This window comes from Musa acuminata, chromosome BXJ2-9, assembly GCF_036884655.1.
Source record: "Musa acuminata AAA Group cultivar baxijiao chromosome BXJ2-9, Cavendish_Baxijiao_AAA, whole genome shotgun sequence".
Lineage (NCBI taxonomy): Eukaryota > Viridiplantae > Streptophyta > Magnoliopsida > Zingiberales > Musaceae > Musa > Musa acuminata.
The window spans coordinates 8139524-8157122 of NC_088346.1; the positions used below are offsets into that span (position 1 = coordinate 8139524).

The following is a 17599-nucleotide window of genomic DNA, read 5'->3' on the forward strand; positions in this document are numbered from 1 at the left end:
ATAAATTTTTTTTTTGTTTATTTATTTTTAAATATTATTTTACATTCATTTATATTATTATATATTTTTTTAAAAAAATTAATTTATATTTGAATATATATTTCAAATGTGTTCTCAAAACACTCTGGAGCTTTCTCTTTTCTAATAGACTTCCACCTCATATAATGATCCAAGACCAAACTCTTAGGACAATTGGATGAGACCACCCAACCCAATCTCGGACCCGAATTGCTTAGGACAATTGGATGAGACCACCCAGCTCAATCTCGGACCCAGCCCAAATTATTAGGACAATTGGATGAGACCACCCAGCCCACCTCATATCGTTTCGGGAGCCTATTAAGGCCCAAATCCGAAATCTTGATCTCATGCACGCTACGAGTGGCCTAGAATGCGCCAAAACCGCCAAACCCGATCCGACACACACACGACGCCGCCTGACCCGCTCACCATTTTATCCTCTCCCTCTACCTCGCACGCCGCACATAAAAATCCACCCACCAGTATGCTCCTCGTCCCTCATCTTTTGCCGCCCGGCGCCGCCCGATTACTGTCGCCTCGCCCCCGCCACTACCTCCACCTCCCTGACCCTGTCACCGTTGCCGCCAGCGCCGCCCCATCTACCTCCTCTGCGGCCGCAGCCACCTACGATTCTGTTCTCGCCTCCCTCAACTCCCGGCGCTACGACTTCTCCCCCCTCCTCGATTTCATCTCATCCCCCTCCGCCTCCGCCCAGGCCCCCGGCGGCGCCGGTAAGGAAAGCGCTCCGCCGACCAGCCTCGACCCGGAAGAGCTCCGTCTCGCCGAGACGTATCGCGCCGTCCCCGCCCACGTTTGGCACACCCTCCTCAAGAACCTCGCCGCCTCCCCCGATACCCTCCCTTCCGCCGCCGCCCTAGTCCCCTGGCTTGAACGCCACCGCCTCTGCTTCTCCTCCGACCTCCTCTACTCCATCCTCATTCACGCCCTCGGCCGTCACCGCCGTCTCCACCACGCCCTTCTCCTCTCCTCTTCCTCCCCCGCGCCCTCTCCCCTAACGCTCAACGCGCTCATCTCCGCCTCGGCACTCAACGGCTGTCCCGGCTTAGCCCTCCAACTCCTCACCCTCCTGCGGCGCCATGGCTTCCTCTCCGACCATCCCAACTACACCCTTATCCTTCAATCCCTCGTCCGGTCACCGGACCCGCCTGACCCCAATCTCCTCGAAACCCTTCTCTTTGATCTTCTTTCCACTTCCCTCGAGCCTGATGCGCGCCTCCTCTCTGACTTTGTTGCCGCATTTGCTCATGCCGGTGACCCTGACCGAGCCCTTTCCCTCATTTCCGCTGCCCAAGCACAAGGGCTGACCCCAAAGTCATCTGCCGTCGTCGCCCTCCTCTCCGCCCTTGGGGCTGCTGGCCGAGTTCCGGAGGCCGAAGCTGTGTTCTTGGAGTTCCACTCGTCCGGGCTCCAGCCACGCACCCGGGCATACAATGCCCTGCTTAAAGGTTATGTAAAGATTGGAGCTTTAAAGGATGCCGAACTCATTTTTGAAGACATGGAGCGTTGCGGGGTTTCCCCAGATGAGGGTACCTATAGCCTCCTCATTGATGCGTATACCAATGCTGGTCGTTGGGAGAGTGCAAGGATCTTGATCAAGGAGATGGAAGCCAATGACGTTCAACCCAATTCTTATGTGTTCAGTCGGATTCTTGCGAGCCTTCGGGATAAGGGGAACTGGCAGAAATCGTTTGCCATTTTAAGGGAGATGAGGAGTAATGGTGTTCAGCCTGACCGACACTTCTACAACGTGATGATCGACACATTTGGTAAGTATAATTGCCTTCATCATGCGATGGATGTTTTTGATAGGATGAGATTAGATGGGATCATGCCGGATGAGATCACATGGAACACACTGATCGATGCACATTGCAAAGCTGGGAGGCATGATAGGGCAATGGAGCTTTTTAAACAGATGCAGCAGAGTGGGTGCATACCATGTACGACAACCTATAATATTATGATTAATTCATTGGGGGAGCAAGAGAAGTGGGAGGAACTGAAGGAAATGTTTGAGAAGATGAAGGGGCAGGGGCTATTGCCAAATGTGGTGACTTACACCACACTTGTGGATGTATATGGCAAATCAGGGAGGTTTAAGGAGGCGATTGAGTTCTTGGAAGCAATGAAAGCTAGTGGAATGAAGCCTTCTCCTACAATGTATCATGCCTTAGTGAATGCTTATGCACAGAGGGTATGCCAGTCTCTCCTTGATTACGCGGCTATGATTTTTTTTATTAAATGAGCTACTTATCAGTGAATAATTAAATGGTTTATTTTGTCTTATAAAGATGGAACTAGAGAACATTTTATTCAAGATAGAATATGTTATCATGCTACATGGTAAAATATGTACTCTAGTGAGGCTTCCCTATGCTGTTCTACCATGGGCATACTCTTTAATCTTTATTCATAGAGGACCATAATCTTTAAATTTGTAAATTGTAAGATTCTGATTGAATTTATCATGTTTCTGCACCAGAGTAACCTCTTTTTGTAGTTGAAAAGAATGCATATACTCTGTGGAGTAACGTCCTAAATGATGTCTGCTTGTGTGTGTGTATCTTCCTCAGATATGTAGCTTAGCAAAAATTTTTATCACAGCCAAAAAATGCATACCCATATCATTTGAAAGAATAGCTGTACTACTAATTATTTCTTTAAGATATCTGTTCAGAAATTTATGATTTAGACAGCTGATATATCCTTCTTATCCTTTTTCAGGGTCTATCTGAACAAGCTATAAATGCATTCCGAGTCATGAGAGCAGATGGTATAAAACCTACTGTGCTTGTCCTTAATTCTTTAATCAATGCATTTGGTGAGGATCGAAGGGATAATGAAGCTTTTTCTGTCTTACAATATATGAAGGAAAATGTGAGTTCTGAGATGTTTGTTTCTTTTCTAGTTCTTTGCTTTGACTTATATTCACTAGCATATAATTCCCACAAATGTCACTTGTCCTGAACTGAAACATACATATATAATGCTTTCTTTTGTGTTTACTGTTGAAGGATTTGAAGCCAGATGTTGTGACATATACAACCCTCATGAAGGCATTAGTCCGTGTTGAGAAGTTTGAGAAGGTAATACTTTGCATGATTTTGTTTTTGTAGATAAGTGTACTGCTATGCATAAATGTCCTTTTAAAAACTCACATCAATTTTATCATTTTGCTTTTTCTTTGGTTTTAAATATAAAACTGACTCTATTTTATACATTATCATGGTATTGTTTTAGTTCATGATTTTTGAGGATGACAACTTCCATTGGTTGCTGGAGACGATGACTATGGGTAAATGAAAGGGAATTATATATAACAATGTGCACACTAGAAGGAAATTGAAAGAAAGGAAGAAACACTCAACAAAACAATGAAAAAAAGAAAAATTAGAAATATTGTTTTTTTATTTCAAAAGAAATTATTGCACAAAGAATAGGACAGAAAATGACTAATATGAGGTGTCTTTACTATTTTATTTTATTACTTTTAATAATTGAACAATATATTGTTTGTTAGTTTCTTACACTCTGTGCTTTTCTTCTTTGAGTTATTCTAGTTCCAACTTCCAAGGTCATGAAGGAAAAGTCCATCAATAACTATATTAGTGTAGGAATAAAAAATAGACTTACTGCTGGTCACCAAATTACATTGGTTGTTTTGAAGGTACTGAGAACACCATATAGGCCTTTGGAGGAAGTTTTAGTTGATTGAGAAAAATGTGTGGTTTCACATACTTTAATTTTACATCTTGAATGAATCCAACTGTTGCATGCTAAACTTAGTTTTTTTTTTTTTTTGGTTATTGATGTTAGATCATCTTGCTATATCATGTCATCGGTAGCTTTATGGCATTTGTGTCTTGATATCAAAAGTTTCACAAAGAAAAGTGTCCAGTAATCATATGATGGGTCTGTTATATGATATGATTTAAAAGATTTGATCACTTATTATTTTAAAAGTTATTTCATGTATTAACTATCAACAGGTTCCGACTGTCTATGAAGAAATGATTTCATCTGGATGCACACCAGATAGGAAAGCTAGAGCAATGTTGCGGTCAGCTCTCCGTTACATGAAACAGGCCCACACTTGGTAGAACAGTCAAACAAATATGGTCACACAGTTCAGTTTGCATGGGTCTTAGCTGCTGTTTTGCATCCTTCAAAACCTATTAAAGGTTTGTGCATGAATCCTTTATGCTCTGTCTATGTTCAGCATTTCATGGATATCATTACTGTGACTTTTGGCTGAATGTGTTTGTTTGTGGCAATTATTGTCCTTGCTGGTTACAAATTGAATACAACGATACTATGATGAGGAAATATGAATGATTACTGATGCTTGAATGCTTTCTAGGAAATTTATGTGTATGCCTAAGGTGTATATGGCATCCAATTTTATTAGTGTGGACATGATAGTTTAAAAGAGTGTTGTCTCTTACAAAACCTTGCATATCTGTGCTTCCATAGTGTGTAGTTTAAAAGAGAAATTGTACATTTTTAGAAATATATGCATGCTACAGATAGCAATGTCTGCGCATGTTTTCTGTATTACAATTACTATAAAACCCACTTTACTCCAACAGACTTTTGTCTCAGGTTATTTTTGGAGGAACTAACTGTTAGCATTGCCCTATTGTTAGTGCCTACCTGATCAAGAAGATTGTTGTAATATGTGTGGCCTTCATTGCATGACGAGTTGGCATGTCTTGTGAGGGACAATATTTCAGCCAGCATTGCCAGGTATAACTTTCTAATGAGAGACACAGTGCCTACCTCTCCCTGATATTCAGGGAAGCCCTAACAGTCATCTCAGAATATAACATGTGAAGATCAGGAATTCCAAGTTTGATGCCTGTGCAGACACATCAAGGATTTCCCTTTCCGATGCTTAGGCATCCTGGCTTGATGTATGACCCGTGCATGTCATTGGCAGAGAAATGTTTTCTGCTTGCTGGACACAATTATACTGGTGCCCAGAAAGGATGACTTACCGAAGGAAAAGAAGTGGGAAAAATAGAAAAAGAAATCTATTGTGTCATTTGCCATTCCTTTAGTGGTAGAAGCCTAATGCAAGTGGCAATGCTCCTGGCTTTTACAAATTGGATTATGTCATAACATCAAGGTAGTAATTGAAAACAACCGACAAAAACAGTGTATGATTTATGCATATTTTTGAAGTCTTCTTACTAGAATGACCAAGAATGAATGAAGCATGACAAGGGAATAAATTTATGCATTGAAGCCCCATGCTTAACCCAAAAACTAAACTAAGAGGAAGATCTATATGTATCAGTAAAAAGAACTCGAGTATCAATAAACATATTATCAACTTGACTCCTTTTATGTAGCCTTTTTAAACTGAATTGCATAAATTATTTCTGGACCATATAGATGCTTATTTGAGGCATTAAGAGAAATGACTAACAAGATAAATTTAGAATAAGTCAAGTAGCAGACATTTTGCATGCTGGTGTAGACAAGCATGGTAGCAATGGCATTTCTGCATTTATGGAAGTATCTCAAATACCTTTTGCGGTTGAGATAATTAGGTTATCCTACATGTGTTTGACTTTCTATCATATGCTTGTCTGCAAATGTCGACACTTTGCCTTTGTATTGGGGATAGTTCTGCTTAAACCTCCAAGTACTTAAGATGAGAATTTTCTGTGGTGCAGTCCTATACTGATTCAGACCTTGTAAAACTCGTCAACATTCAATTATTTCTCTACTGTGTATTTCCATTTTTTTTATTCATCAGAGTATTTTAGTCTGTTTTAATCTTTTTTTTACAAGGATTAGCTAAAATAATTAGCACTTCAAATACTGTTTAATGAACATAAATCTCAATTAACTGGAAGCTTTTTGGAAACCACAGAAGAAATTATTTGCTTCAGTTATGCATTAGATATTAATAAGCTTTATCACTTTCATGTATTTTGCTCTATTCGTATCTTGGTCCATGACAAAAATTCTGTTGGATATTGATTGTTCCAATGTCATTCATTCATCTCTGTCTACCTGATAAACTTTCTTTAATGTCAGTAAGAAGCTATGGAAAGACGTTCTCCAGTATGACAGGGATGCTTGCCTTAAGAGAAAAGCTGATGGTGGCACTGAAAGATCCAAATTTGTTTAATAGTCTGGGCAACTCGATGAAGTAACCTGAAGATGCATATTTGGAAGGTTCGTTTTACAAAATGACCTAACCAATTTTTGTTGCATTGTGTATACCTAAATTCCCACTCTCATTGTCAATAAACTCTTAAAGAGTGTACCTTCAAGATCTTGTTAGGAATGATTTCATTTTATAGTTGTCGGACAGTGAGCATCTGTAGATGTTGTTCATGTATTGATAAAACACGGACGAGTGTAAATGATTTAAGAAAACTGCTGATTTAATTGATTCATCATAGTTTCAATTTCTTCCTAGTGTGATACATATGCAGACAAGCCCATTTGAGATGTGTGACACAACTTGATAACCTAGTTGCATAGTAAACCGAATAATTAATTCCCAGCTATGGATCTCTTGAGTTCTCTTGGACTGGTATGGTATGCTAATATGATCTATGTTTCACAGTACATCACTTGAGCAATGACAGAAAAAGAGTTGCGGTGTTGGTGTACTTTCATGTGTTACAGTGTTGTGTATTGGCAAGTGAACAGGATAGTGTGCACCGTGATACTTACGTGCATTCATTTGTGGTACAGTATTACCAACTAGAATGCTGTGGGTAGAAAGGCAGTCATTTTTGCAGGCAAACTGAAGTCATCCACTTGATTACTTTCTTCTTGTGTTATTCAAATTCTTGACCTTTCTCGTTCTTAGTTCAGGTGGTCTTGCAGATTAGCAGGTTATTGCAAGACTAAAATACAGTTAAAGAAGCATATTTTGTGTCAGTATATTGTTTATTTGTTCCCGAAAGTATAAGCAGAAAACAGAGTTGATTCAAGAGGGCTTCTGGTACAAGTATGACTTGAGATCACATCCATCTTTCCATGCCTACCCCAAATCATAACTCGGTAAAAGTATGTCTTATCTCTGAATTCTAGTGCAAGACTCCATTTCGACATACTATTAGTGATTCTCGTCTGCTAGTTTCTCTCGACCATGAAGCATGTGTTCCTCACGAATGAATCTTCTTGAAAATTTAATGCATGCCTAGGTCCCTCAAGTCAGCTCTTGGAGGTGACATGTAAGAACATGACTGCCAGGAAAACTAGGGCCATCCATTCGAGTATGGTGTCTCGAAGAGAACTTATCAATTTCCAATGTGTCCGCGGGATGCCAACCTCAGATGTATAAGATTTTATTGTAGGGATTAGTGATGAAGCCAGGATTTGATCGGACTTTGCTATTAATGGTGGAGAAAATTTTCAGCCAACTTAAATGATGCCTTCGATGGTTAGATGTATAAGATTTGATATGACAACAATACTAAGTAAACTGTAACGATTGTTTAGAGAATTTATTGCTCGAGTTTGATCTTCAAAAAGTTTATTACATCGGCAGACATGTGATGTATCTTAGAGACCCAGTTTGACTGGTTTCAAAAGAAAACAAGGAAACAAAACTTTTGAGTGTTTTCATCTGTTACTCATGAACTTGCCACCCTCCAGATCCTAAGTCTCTGGACAGCTTACATTGCTAGAAATATAGGCTTACAGCAGAGATGAAGACTCCCTTGGATTCATCTAGTCGTCTTTTGTTGTCTTAGTGTCCCTCAGGACACAATGCTTACAGAATTAGGTTACTTTCTCTGACCAAACGAATGTTATTAGGCAGGAAGTGCTGCATAATCCATGGAGGAAAAGGTTCTAGTTTGTCAACCCAAACAACAATTTGCTTCCTGATATTTCTCATCTACCTGACTGAAACCTGTAGTTGTTGAATAATGGTGTCAACCAACATGGCCACATTTTGCTGGTTCTCGAATTAGAAACCAAGGCCACATTTTGCTGGTATTTCTTGAAGTGGGTGAAGCTTTACATTGAAAATGTGAAGTCTTTCTGGAGCAGTTGACAGATAATTTTTGGGTTGCGATCCAACTAATTCTGTCTCATGCATTTGTAGTGTAGCCACGCCTTTCATTAATCGATGACAACTGTTGTCATACTCGAACACAGCCAACCTAAGGTCAGTTTGATGATCCAACAACTAGTGCTGCCTCTTGCATGGATTAGAAAGAAGCATCGGTCATGGTGTAATGTCTTAACTTGGTGATGATGTTATGCAACCTACTACATGTCACAATAATAAATAGAGATTTGGTAGTCTCTGCGTCGAAGATTTGTTTGGTAGTTCTTGGCTTGCATTTTTTTTCTTATGGTAATATGCGGCGGCGCAAAGTCGTCCCAAGTGTCTCGATCTGAGGACAAAATATTGATCCATTATCTTGTGAAAAATCCTAATCATGAGGTCAAATTGGGGAAAGACTCGACTTAATAAACCATCCTCAACCATCTCAGAATGTTTAGCTATAACAATAATCTTCTCTTCTATTATATCAGTGTTCATCAGTCCTCGTTATTATTCCCATGTCAGAATGGTGTTAGAATTCAGGCTCAGCTTTTGCGTCTTCTTCATCGTGCGCCATCAGCGTTTGTTTGCTCATGTATTATGGAGGTCTCGTGAATTACCATCTACATGAAAGAACTAAAATGGCACCCAAAAGGATGTCTTGCTCTTTTCTCTTCTTTTTTCTGCTGATCCATACTTCAGATTCATGAAAGAGAAAAGAGAGATTTCTTCGCATGAGCTCCTGAAGCGGACACTTCAGTGAAAAGAAAGATGGGAAGAATATGCCGCCGGCCGAATGGGTGATCCACTACGGACGCAAGCTTTTACGATTGTCTTCGAGTCGTCTGCAAGGAGGATACTGAAAGATTAATCCTTGGTTTTTTGACTTTTGGATTTCATAAGCAAGAAAAGAGTGAACAGTCAATCTCCTATCACCCGTCTCTAAGGGTCAATGACTCAACCAAAGATTCGAGTTATTTGGCATTCTTGAGAGGAGAGACTATTGCTCCTTTTGTACACGACTTGGGAGCTAGCAATATTCCAACTCCAAAGATTTGATATCAGAGCATCTGTCTGCGGAAGTGGAAGGAACTCGAACTCCTTTTGCAGTAGTCAATACAAAAGGTATGGTTATGTTATCCACAGATTAGTTGACATATTGCAATGTGCCCACCTTTCAGTCTACCTAACTGCAAGTAGGTAGACTTTCTCCTCCTCTTCTTCTTCTTCTACTGCTAATTCTATTTTAACACATGTATCATGGAAGAAACCTTTACGTTTTATCATTGTCGATATTTTATCTTCTAAAAGACTACAATCTTCCAGTAGGTAGCAGTATGTTATTTGGAAAGAGAAGTGGCATTATCGACCACATATTTCTGTAAGTATAGTCCATTGCGAATCATGTATGTGGTCTAATATAATTTTGATTATTGGAAAAAAAAAAATAATGTATGTGGTCTCTCTGCAAAATAAATATGGTGCATGTGGCGCACTCCATTACTGTTTCTTCTTAGTTTTGCCTGCAAAAACGTCATCTCTGATATATGATGCCACGACTAACGAAACCATCTCTTACTCTGTTTATTTATTTTAGATGGAAGTGTATATACACAGTTGGTCTGATAAGTTGCAGGTATATTTACTGGATAAAATTTTTTTTTAAAAAAAAAATTCTTTCAGAATGCGTCTTGTTTTCTAAAAAATGAGATTATTATTGGCCTCTGTCCCATCAGCTATTGTCTCTGCCTAATCGTATTCATCTTTTTGTGAGGTCTCACCTCTTGTCTTACCTTCATCTCTATGTGGTCGTCTTCATCTTGAGCATACCTTAACCTCATGTGGAGGCGAACGAAAGAGAAGAAATGCTTAAGTACGTTAAATAAGAGCAAAGGCAAGGACAAAGTTTGATGACAGTGATGATAACGATGAATAAATACTTTGACAATAATAGACGAGGGTAAAAATATGCTCGAGACGAAAATAGCTATACGAAAACGGAGGTAAGGTGAGAGACAAGGTCTTGCGGTGAAATGAATGCGACGAGAGACACAAACGACCATGATAAAGTGACGATATGGAGGATCAAACTAATTTCATCTTTTAAAAGATAAAAAAATATTTTATGAAAAAAAAAAAAATATTATGCGGGAAAAAAATTAGGAACTTGAGGTTTTTTTTAAGGGAAAAATTGCCCAAAATTTTGTATCGGATAGTATTAGAAGCTAATGTATTTATTTATGTCGGATGTAGCATTCAATTTTAGTGAAGACTATAGCCTTCTGTTGGGAATGAATATTGTGACACGTCTGGAATGGCAGTCTCGCAAGGATCGTGACGATGCTATGTGGTGAAGGCCATAATGGCATTTGACTTGTAGAAACGACAGTTCTCCGTGGACAAACCATTAAGACCAAAGAGCTGCAAAATAGAAAAATCATCAGACCACCATTGTCTCCACAAAATTAGGAAGGAAAGAAAGGTCAACTCGCTTATCTTTCAGTCGATATGTATCCACATTGGAAATAGAAGTTCAAGTGCATAATATCTCACTCTGTCGGCTATTCCTCACCATCTTAATATTCTTTTGTTTGTCTCAATTAAAAAGAATAATTTGTTGACATGTCATATAAACTTTAGGTGCTCCCGTGCATGATACCTACTTTTTATATTGCTTTAATCTGGAAAAAAAGTTATCCGTTTTTTCGTGCTTGAAATAACTCTCTCTCTCTCTCTCTCTCTCTTTCTGTGTTCATTGAAGTGGGTGGTGACGCAGCATGGCTTGCCTTTGTTCCTGAAAAATGATGATGCCTTTGCCTTCGCGTGTTGGTAGTGAACACGTAGCTACGTGTGAGTAGAAAAAGAGAGAAAGACAGAGCCAGAGAAAGAGTGAGAGAGAGAGAGAGAGAGAGATGCAAGAGGACATGGGGCAATATCCGTTGGTGGAAGGCACTAACTTGCATTGGGGAAGACCACAAGTGAGCGACCAATGTATTGCAGAAGTCAAACCTTTGCTCATTGGCCGTCGGTCACCACAAAAGGTCAAGATTGTGTCTATGATGTGAGCCAGTGCTGCACATTGCTACCAACCTTTCAAACTTTGATTACAAATGATACGAAGAAGATCCATTGATCTTTGATCATACCAAATGATCCTCGATAAGCCGTCTATTGAATCGGCGTCATTAACACTAAAAGAGAATGATGAAGTTTCTTTTTTTTTAGAGAAAGAAGATATAACTTAATGAGATGACATATATTCTAAAAAAAACTTAAAATTTGATATGAAAAATGATACTTAATAGTATGCTAATATTTCGGTAATCCATGATCGTTATCTCAATATTATGTATTTAACATCCTAATAATATGTTAAAAACGGATGCTTGAATCAACAAAGGAATCATAAATTGAATTTGAGATGTTCTAATTTGGTGTATAATTAAACGTATAATAATATTCGAATAACTTATATCATCGTCTTAAATTTTTTTAACCCCGATTTCTTATGATCCTCTCGTAATTCTCTTAAATACATTTTACTATAAAAACTCGTAAGCACGTCTTTAGATTTAATTTTAACTAAATCTTTTAAATTATATTACATACTTATTTTCCTTTCTAATCGGCTTATAATGTTTTTAAGAAAGAATAATGATTGGATCTTAATCATCTTTCAAATCATATATTAAGAATATATTGTAACAAAACTAAAGAGAAAACTTTGGAAAAAATAAAGAGAAAACATTAGGTAAAAAAAAGGAAAAATAGAAAAAGGAGGAGAGGAGACAATGCCAATCACACATCCATTAGAGAATTTTAGTGGAAAAGTTTGTGTAGGACCCACGCTGACCTACGACAGCTGATGATAAGCATGACACCACCTTGTCCCCCTGTTTCTGTTCTCTTTAAGAAGACAACTTGTTCTTGGCATTCGAGATGTTTTGTGCACAATACGGCACATAAATTGATGGTAGCTTTGATTTCCAACATCAAGGCCAAATATGTAATATGCCATGTATAAAGTACCGAGTGTGATGTCATAATACGACTCCATATTGAATTCCCAAAATAACAGCAATAAAAGTGGCGAATAAATATAATTTGCTCGAAGCTGAAAAGGTTCGACCGCGGGATTATATGCATGAAATTTCTCGAAGCCGAAATCGATGACATATCTTAACTCTTTTCTTAGGGAATATAATGACATGATTTGATCGAATTTTCATGATGAATTTTCATGCTTGCAGTATAATTAACAACACTACGAAGGAAGAGATATGTATATGATTACCCATCGATTTTGTTAAGACTAAGCTAAGCATAAAATCTGTAATATGTTATATTAAATACAAAAATAATCTTTTAGATATGATTTAACGATATGTGTCATCTAAAAAAAGATATCTATTTAATTTGTAAAGACATTGTCTTTAATATAAATTGGTTGTATGTGAAGATTAACTAGATCCTTCTCCTCTTTTCCTATTCGACTACTTAGATTGATGGATATTGTAATCCTTCAACTATAACCTCTACGAGATGTCAATTTCTTTAATCCCTAGAGGTTCTATCTATAACCTAGATGTCAACTTCTTTAGTCTTTAGAGGTCATATCTATTTATAGACGAAAATAAAATATCTAGGATAAGTAATCAGTAGATTTTCTTCCATCAAAATTATCTCGTAATGAATTATATTTTAAATAAATTTCTTTTCTATTGATCAATATATGCCGAAAGAAAGACACAAATCAAGGGAAAATATAAAATACAAGATCACTATATGATTACCCATGGATTTTGTTAAGGCCATGCGTCAAAGTTATCCAACTATTATCACACTTGATTAGTTGAGGTCACGCAAGCTTATTGTCACGGAAGATATGTTCCTTGATCGAACCAAATCCATTCCTTCTTTCCCAAGGCTATGGAATCTTGTCGACCAAATATAATCAGGTGAGCCACGGGTTAAACATGTACTAATGGCTAGTAATGCGTGAACACTCGTTGCTAATCTTTTAGCAAATCGATAGGAAACTATGGTATGGTAATATCACTGCATGAACGACCCACACAAGCTGGATCGTCCGATCAACCATGATCGTGTGACATCTTATGAAGATAATTATGAGCAAGTTAAATAAGATTACATGGTTTAGGCAAGCACTATCGTATAGTGTGGTCCTATTAATTCGAGCTGGAAAGCCATACCACCCAAATTGGTATAAATGAGGAGCAGAAGCTGTTGAACCACCAAGGAGTGCTGATTTATAAGAATTTGATACTTGGAAAGCTCAGGATGGCAGAACACATGTAATAATCTAATCAGAGTGTAGAACACTAAAATAATTGTAGGAGATGATTGAGTCACCGTAAAAGAATTTAAGTGGTTGAAGCATCTGGAAAGCAATGAGAGATCCGACTTTTAGATTTTATATGTAATATGCTAACACAAAAGCATGTAGGTTATATTCTATTCAAAGGCTCAAAGAAGTGTGTAAATGGAGAAAGCAAGTAGGCCTTCCTACCTACCCAACTCATGATAAAATTAACCTTCACATAGATTACCCATAATAAGAACAGTTTCAATTTATAACACAATTTGATGAATTAATTTGTATAAATCAGTCTTAGAGCTACTAAACATGCTTGTAGTGGTAATTGGTGGACGCAGAAATTTTAGATTAGACATTAGTTATATTTCTCTCTAGATTCCTCTAAAAGCTAGTGGAGGAAGACAAATGAAAAGAAGTTTTGTACCTCCCATGGTTAATAATGATCATTAAAGTATGACCTCCTTTTGTTTTCTTCTGTCTAATCTACTTTGAATCCATTAAAGTAAAACCACGTGAAAATTAAAAATATATTAGAGTCCATAGAAGATAAATATTTTTTTAATTAAAAAATATTATATTAAATAACATATACTATATATATATATATATGAGACCTGTGTAACAAATATATTAACTAAATAATCCGAATATCTTAATAAAGATAAAAAAAATGAAGGAAGGGTGTCAATTCCTTTCGCGTCTTCGTCTTCGTCTTCGTCTTCCTATTTATGGTCAAATGTCGATAATATCCACAGCCTCAACAATAGAATTCCCACCAGTTATAATATATAGGATATGGCCTCAAGCTCATCCTTTGTGCTTTCCGTCAACCGAAACCCTAAGGAGCCGTACCAAAGACAAATAGAGAGAGAGAGAGAGAGAGAGAGAGAGAGAGAGAGAGAGAGAGAGAGAGAGATGGCAGAAGATTTCCACACAGGGATATGCAGCGAAGGTTGCTGGTGGAACCCTAAAAGGAGGGCGAGCTTTGACGCGCAGGCATCCACGTGCTCAACTGCAGCAGCTGAGATCGGAGGAAGAGCCTTTAGCTGGGCATCCTGCGGTGAGGCAGCAGGATCGGCCGGTGGCAGCTCGATGATCTCTCAAGAAACTCATGAGGTCCAACACTCTGACGTTTGCCCCTCGTTGATAATCGATTCAACTATGCCAAACTTCAGCCTCTCGTCTTCCTCCATGAGTTGGACTAAATCCTTACTGTACGTATCTAATGAATGCTTAATTTCTAGATCACGTTCTTGATTCCATGTAGTTGGAGATCCTATATCGTTGATTATATGTAGCTTAATGAAATAGGAATAGTGTAAGACCTGAAGGCAGTTTCCATGCCATGCTCCAAGAGGATCCTGGTTCAAGACCTTGTACCAGGCAACACCCACCCGTTGATTCAAATCAAGTTCATACAGGCGCTGAAAGTTCGATAGCTAATCCATTCAGTGACATCGACCACACTTGCTTCTTAGATCATCATCATCATCATCATCATTTCAGCTCCGGTAAAGAGTTCAGCGATGTTGGTGTTGCCAGTTATCACTTTCCGGCCTCCTATGGATACTCATCAGTGATGTCGCAAGACGAATCAGGCATTCATGACAGTGGAGTGATGAATCGCTACCAGTCTCCATTGGTTGCCTATCAAGGAAGCTCGAATGAGCTAAGGCAACCTTCGTGGGCTAAATTCTCTCAGCTGCTAAAATCCCCACTTTCTAAACAACAGTCGCAGTTCACTAACAACACTCTCTTCTGGAACGCTTCCGCTGCTGCCTCGGTTGGTGATGTGAAGTCGATCTTGTGTTCTCCAACACCTTCGCAATTTGTCATGCAGCCACAAACTACGTGCGGTAATCTCGCTGCCTGTAGGGTAAGCATCATTACTAATATATGATCTATATATTTCTGATCATTGAGGTTTTGGAAACCAAGTGGCTTTTATTATGCTTATTATCTACACAGATAAGTCCAGGAGGAGTTCAGGACTCATGTTCTTCCTCCACCAAGAAAACCGGAAGCGAGCCTGCAGTCAAAAAGCCCCGGATAGAAACACCTTCGCCATTGCCAACCTTTAAGGTAGGGATAGACTCATCTCGGATTTTGATCAATGGCATTTGGTCTTTCACAAGTACGCCAGCCTTCAGATTAATTACATGTTTGCAGGTGAGAAAGGAGAAATTAGGGGACAGAATCACTGCTCTACAGCAGCTAGTTTCGCCTTTTGGAAAGGTAAGTTCTCTTTTCTTCTTTCTTCTTTCCTTTGTTTCTTTTTCGTTATCTTTTTGTTCTCTTGAAGAACATGTCTATCTACATGTGTGTCTCTCAGCTACTCACATGCCCTTTTTGCTTTATAACTGAAATGTTCCTCTTTCTTTATCTTTCAGACTGACACTGCATCGGTTCTCCAAGAAGCCATCGAATACATTAAGTTTCTTCATGATCAAGTCGGTGTAAGCCTCTTCATCTCTGTTCTCTTATACAGAATCGTTCTTGGACTAATACCCATCCGCAGTGACTAAATACGTCGTTGAACTTCAGGTTCTAAGCAGTCCATACTTGAAAGATGGACATCCCATGCAACACCAGGTACGAAATTATGTTCTTCTTTTTCTTTGAGCCAATCTCAACTTATGCTGATGATTATTCTGTGTAGCAAGGGATGGTGGAATTACTCACGCATAATTAACTTCTTAATGCAGATATCGAGCAAGTCCAAGGATTGCGATGAAACGAAGCAAGACCTCAGAAGCCGAGGACTGTGTTTGGTTCCTATCACAAGCACGTACCTGGTGGCAAGCGAGACCACAGCAGACTTCTGGCACCCTACATTTGGAGGAAGCTTCAGATAGAGAGGAGTACAGGGTGCTGAGGATTGTTACGATGAAACATCACTACCAGCCATAAAGTTTCAGAATGTCAGGCAAAGAAAGACAGGGACTTGTATATGAGGAGGAAATTAAGAAACAAGGATTGTATGTTCTTTCCGAACTTTTATCAAACAGGAAGGAAATTAAGAAGAAGAATTACTTGGTAAGAAAAGCATGGATGGAGAGAGTACAAAGAAAAGACGGACATCGGGATAACTGCAGGAGAAATGGACGCTGGCCACAGAGAGAGAGAGAGAGAGAGAGAGAGAGAGAGAGAGAGAGAGAGAGAGCTCTGGAAGTAATAATTATAGCAATTATGTATTACATAAAGGTGGCCAAAGTGTAAGAACAGGCGCAACATTTAACAGAAGGGAACAAGGAAAGGTGACTGGCAAGAGGATGGTGGCTCTTGTTGTTGTTCCTTGTGTTCATAAGTGGATGCCACCAGCCAGCCAATTCATACCTCCTCTTTTTCTTATGATAAAGAAGTTTATTTTTATTGAGGAATAATTGCGTTAATGTTTGACTTATTTATTTGCATTCTCTCATGCTGGTGGTGGTGATGGGAATCACAGATTGGTCTGCTTAGAATCTCTTTCTTCTTTTTTTCTGATAATTTAGTATCGAGATTGGGAGAACGCCTTCACGGTTTTGCAGGATCTCACAGTCCTGCAACACGATTTATCGGCGAGATCAGCCAGCACAAGATTTCTCGAGCCGCGAAGCTACAACGTATGATTTCTTGCGTTCGACGTCTCTGTCGTGGCGAACGATTCTTCCACTTGCGACAGGATTCGATTTCCTCCCGCAGTGAGGTCCAGTTTCCCGGTGGAGTTATCGAGTGACGCGCGTCTGTCGGCAACCCATGCCACTGCCAAATCCACCAGATGGAAGGCACCCGTTCACTCAACTCTGAGCGTCTCCTGCGGTGAGGGAATTAAAGAGGCCGAAATATGTGCAGAACATATTTCTATCCATTAAGTCGTATTGATTTCCTTGTGTGAAGCTTTCGGAGTAATGCTTGATCTGTCTATGTAGATAAATATTGAGGAAGAAACGAGTTAGATGAACCAATTGATCATTCTATCTAGATGATCAAAGACTTTAAAATTGCTCTTAAGTGCTCGATCAATGATAGCTTAACCATTGCATCATGTCGGGTCTTACGTGTTCGTTCATTTGTACTCTTTTAGTATTCTCAGCAGAAGAAAGAGATGCTGCATATTGCAAAAGTAATATAACATAGAGGTTGAGTATAACATTTTCGTCAGGTTGGATGAAATTTCTTTGCAGTACCAATACGATGGTGGGGTTGCTGAA

The 17599-nt window shown here is 39.0% G+C and overlaps 2 protein-coding genes across 2 annotated transcripts; both read left to right on the forward strand.

Annotated features, from left to right (window-relative positions):
- The first annotated feature begins 467 nt into the window (after positions 1 to 467).
- On the forward strand, positions 468 to 6455 carry LOC135622956 (pentatricopeptide repeat-containing protein CRP1 homolog, chloroplastic-like). Its single transcript, XM_065125343.1, has 5 exons — positions 468 to 2236; positions 2767 to 2919; positions 3057 to 3128; positions 4032 to 4223; positions 6091 to 6455. Exons 1-4 carry the CDS (start codon positions 506 to 508, stop codon positions 4140 to 4142), a joined length of 2067 nt encoding a protein of 688 aa, XP_064981415.1. The 5' UTR covers positions 468 to 505; the 3' UTR covers positions 4143 to 4223; positions 6091 to 6455.
- A 7787-nt stretch (positions 6456 to 14242) lies between these two features.
- On the forward strand, positions 14243 to 16777 carry LOC135586692 (transcription factor bHLH112-like). The gene is made up of 7 exons (XM_065125347.1): positions 14243 to 14620; positions 14718 to 15282; positions 15375 to 15488; positions 15576 to 15641; positions 15797 to 15862; positions 15951 to 15998; positions 16112 to 16777. The coding sequence occupies exons 1-7, from the start codon at positions 14322 to 14324 to the stop codon at positions 16259 to 16261; spliced, it is 1308 nt and encodes a 435-aa protein (XP_064981419.1). The 5' UTR covers positions 14243 to 14321; the 3' UTR covers positions 16262 to 16777.
- The last annotated feature ends 822 nt before the right edge of the window (positions 16778 to 17599 follow it).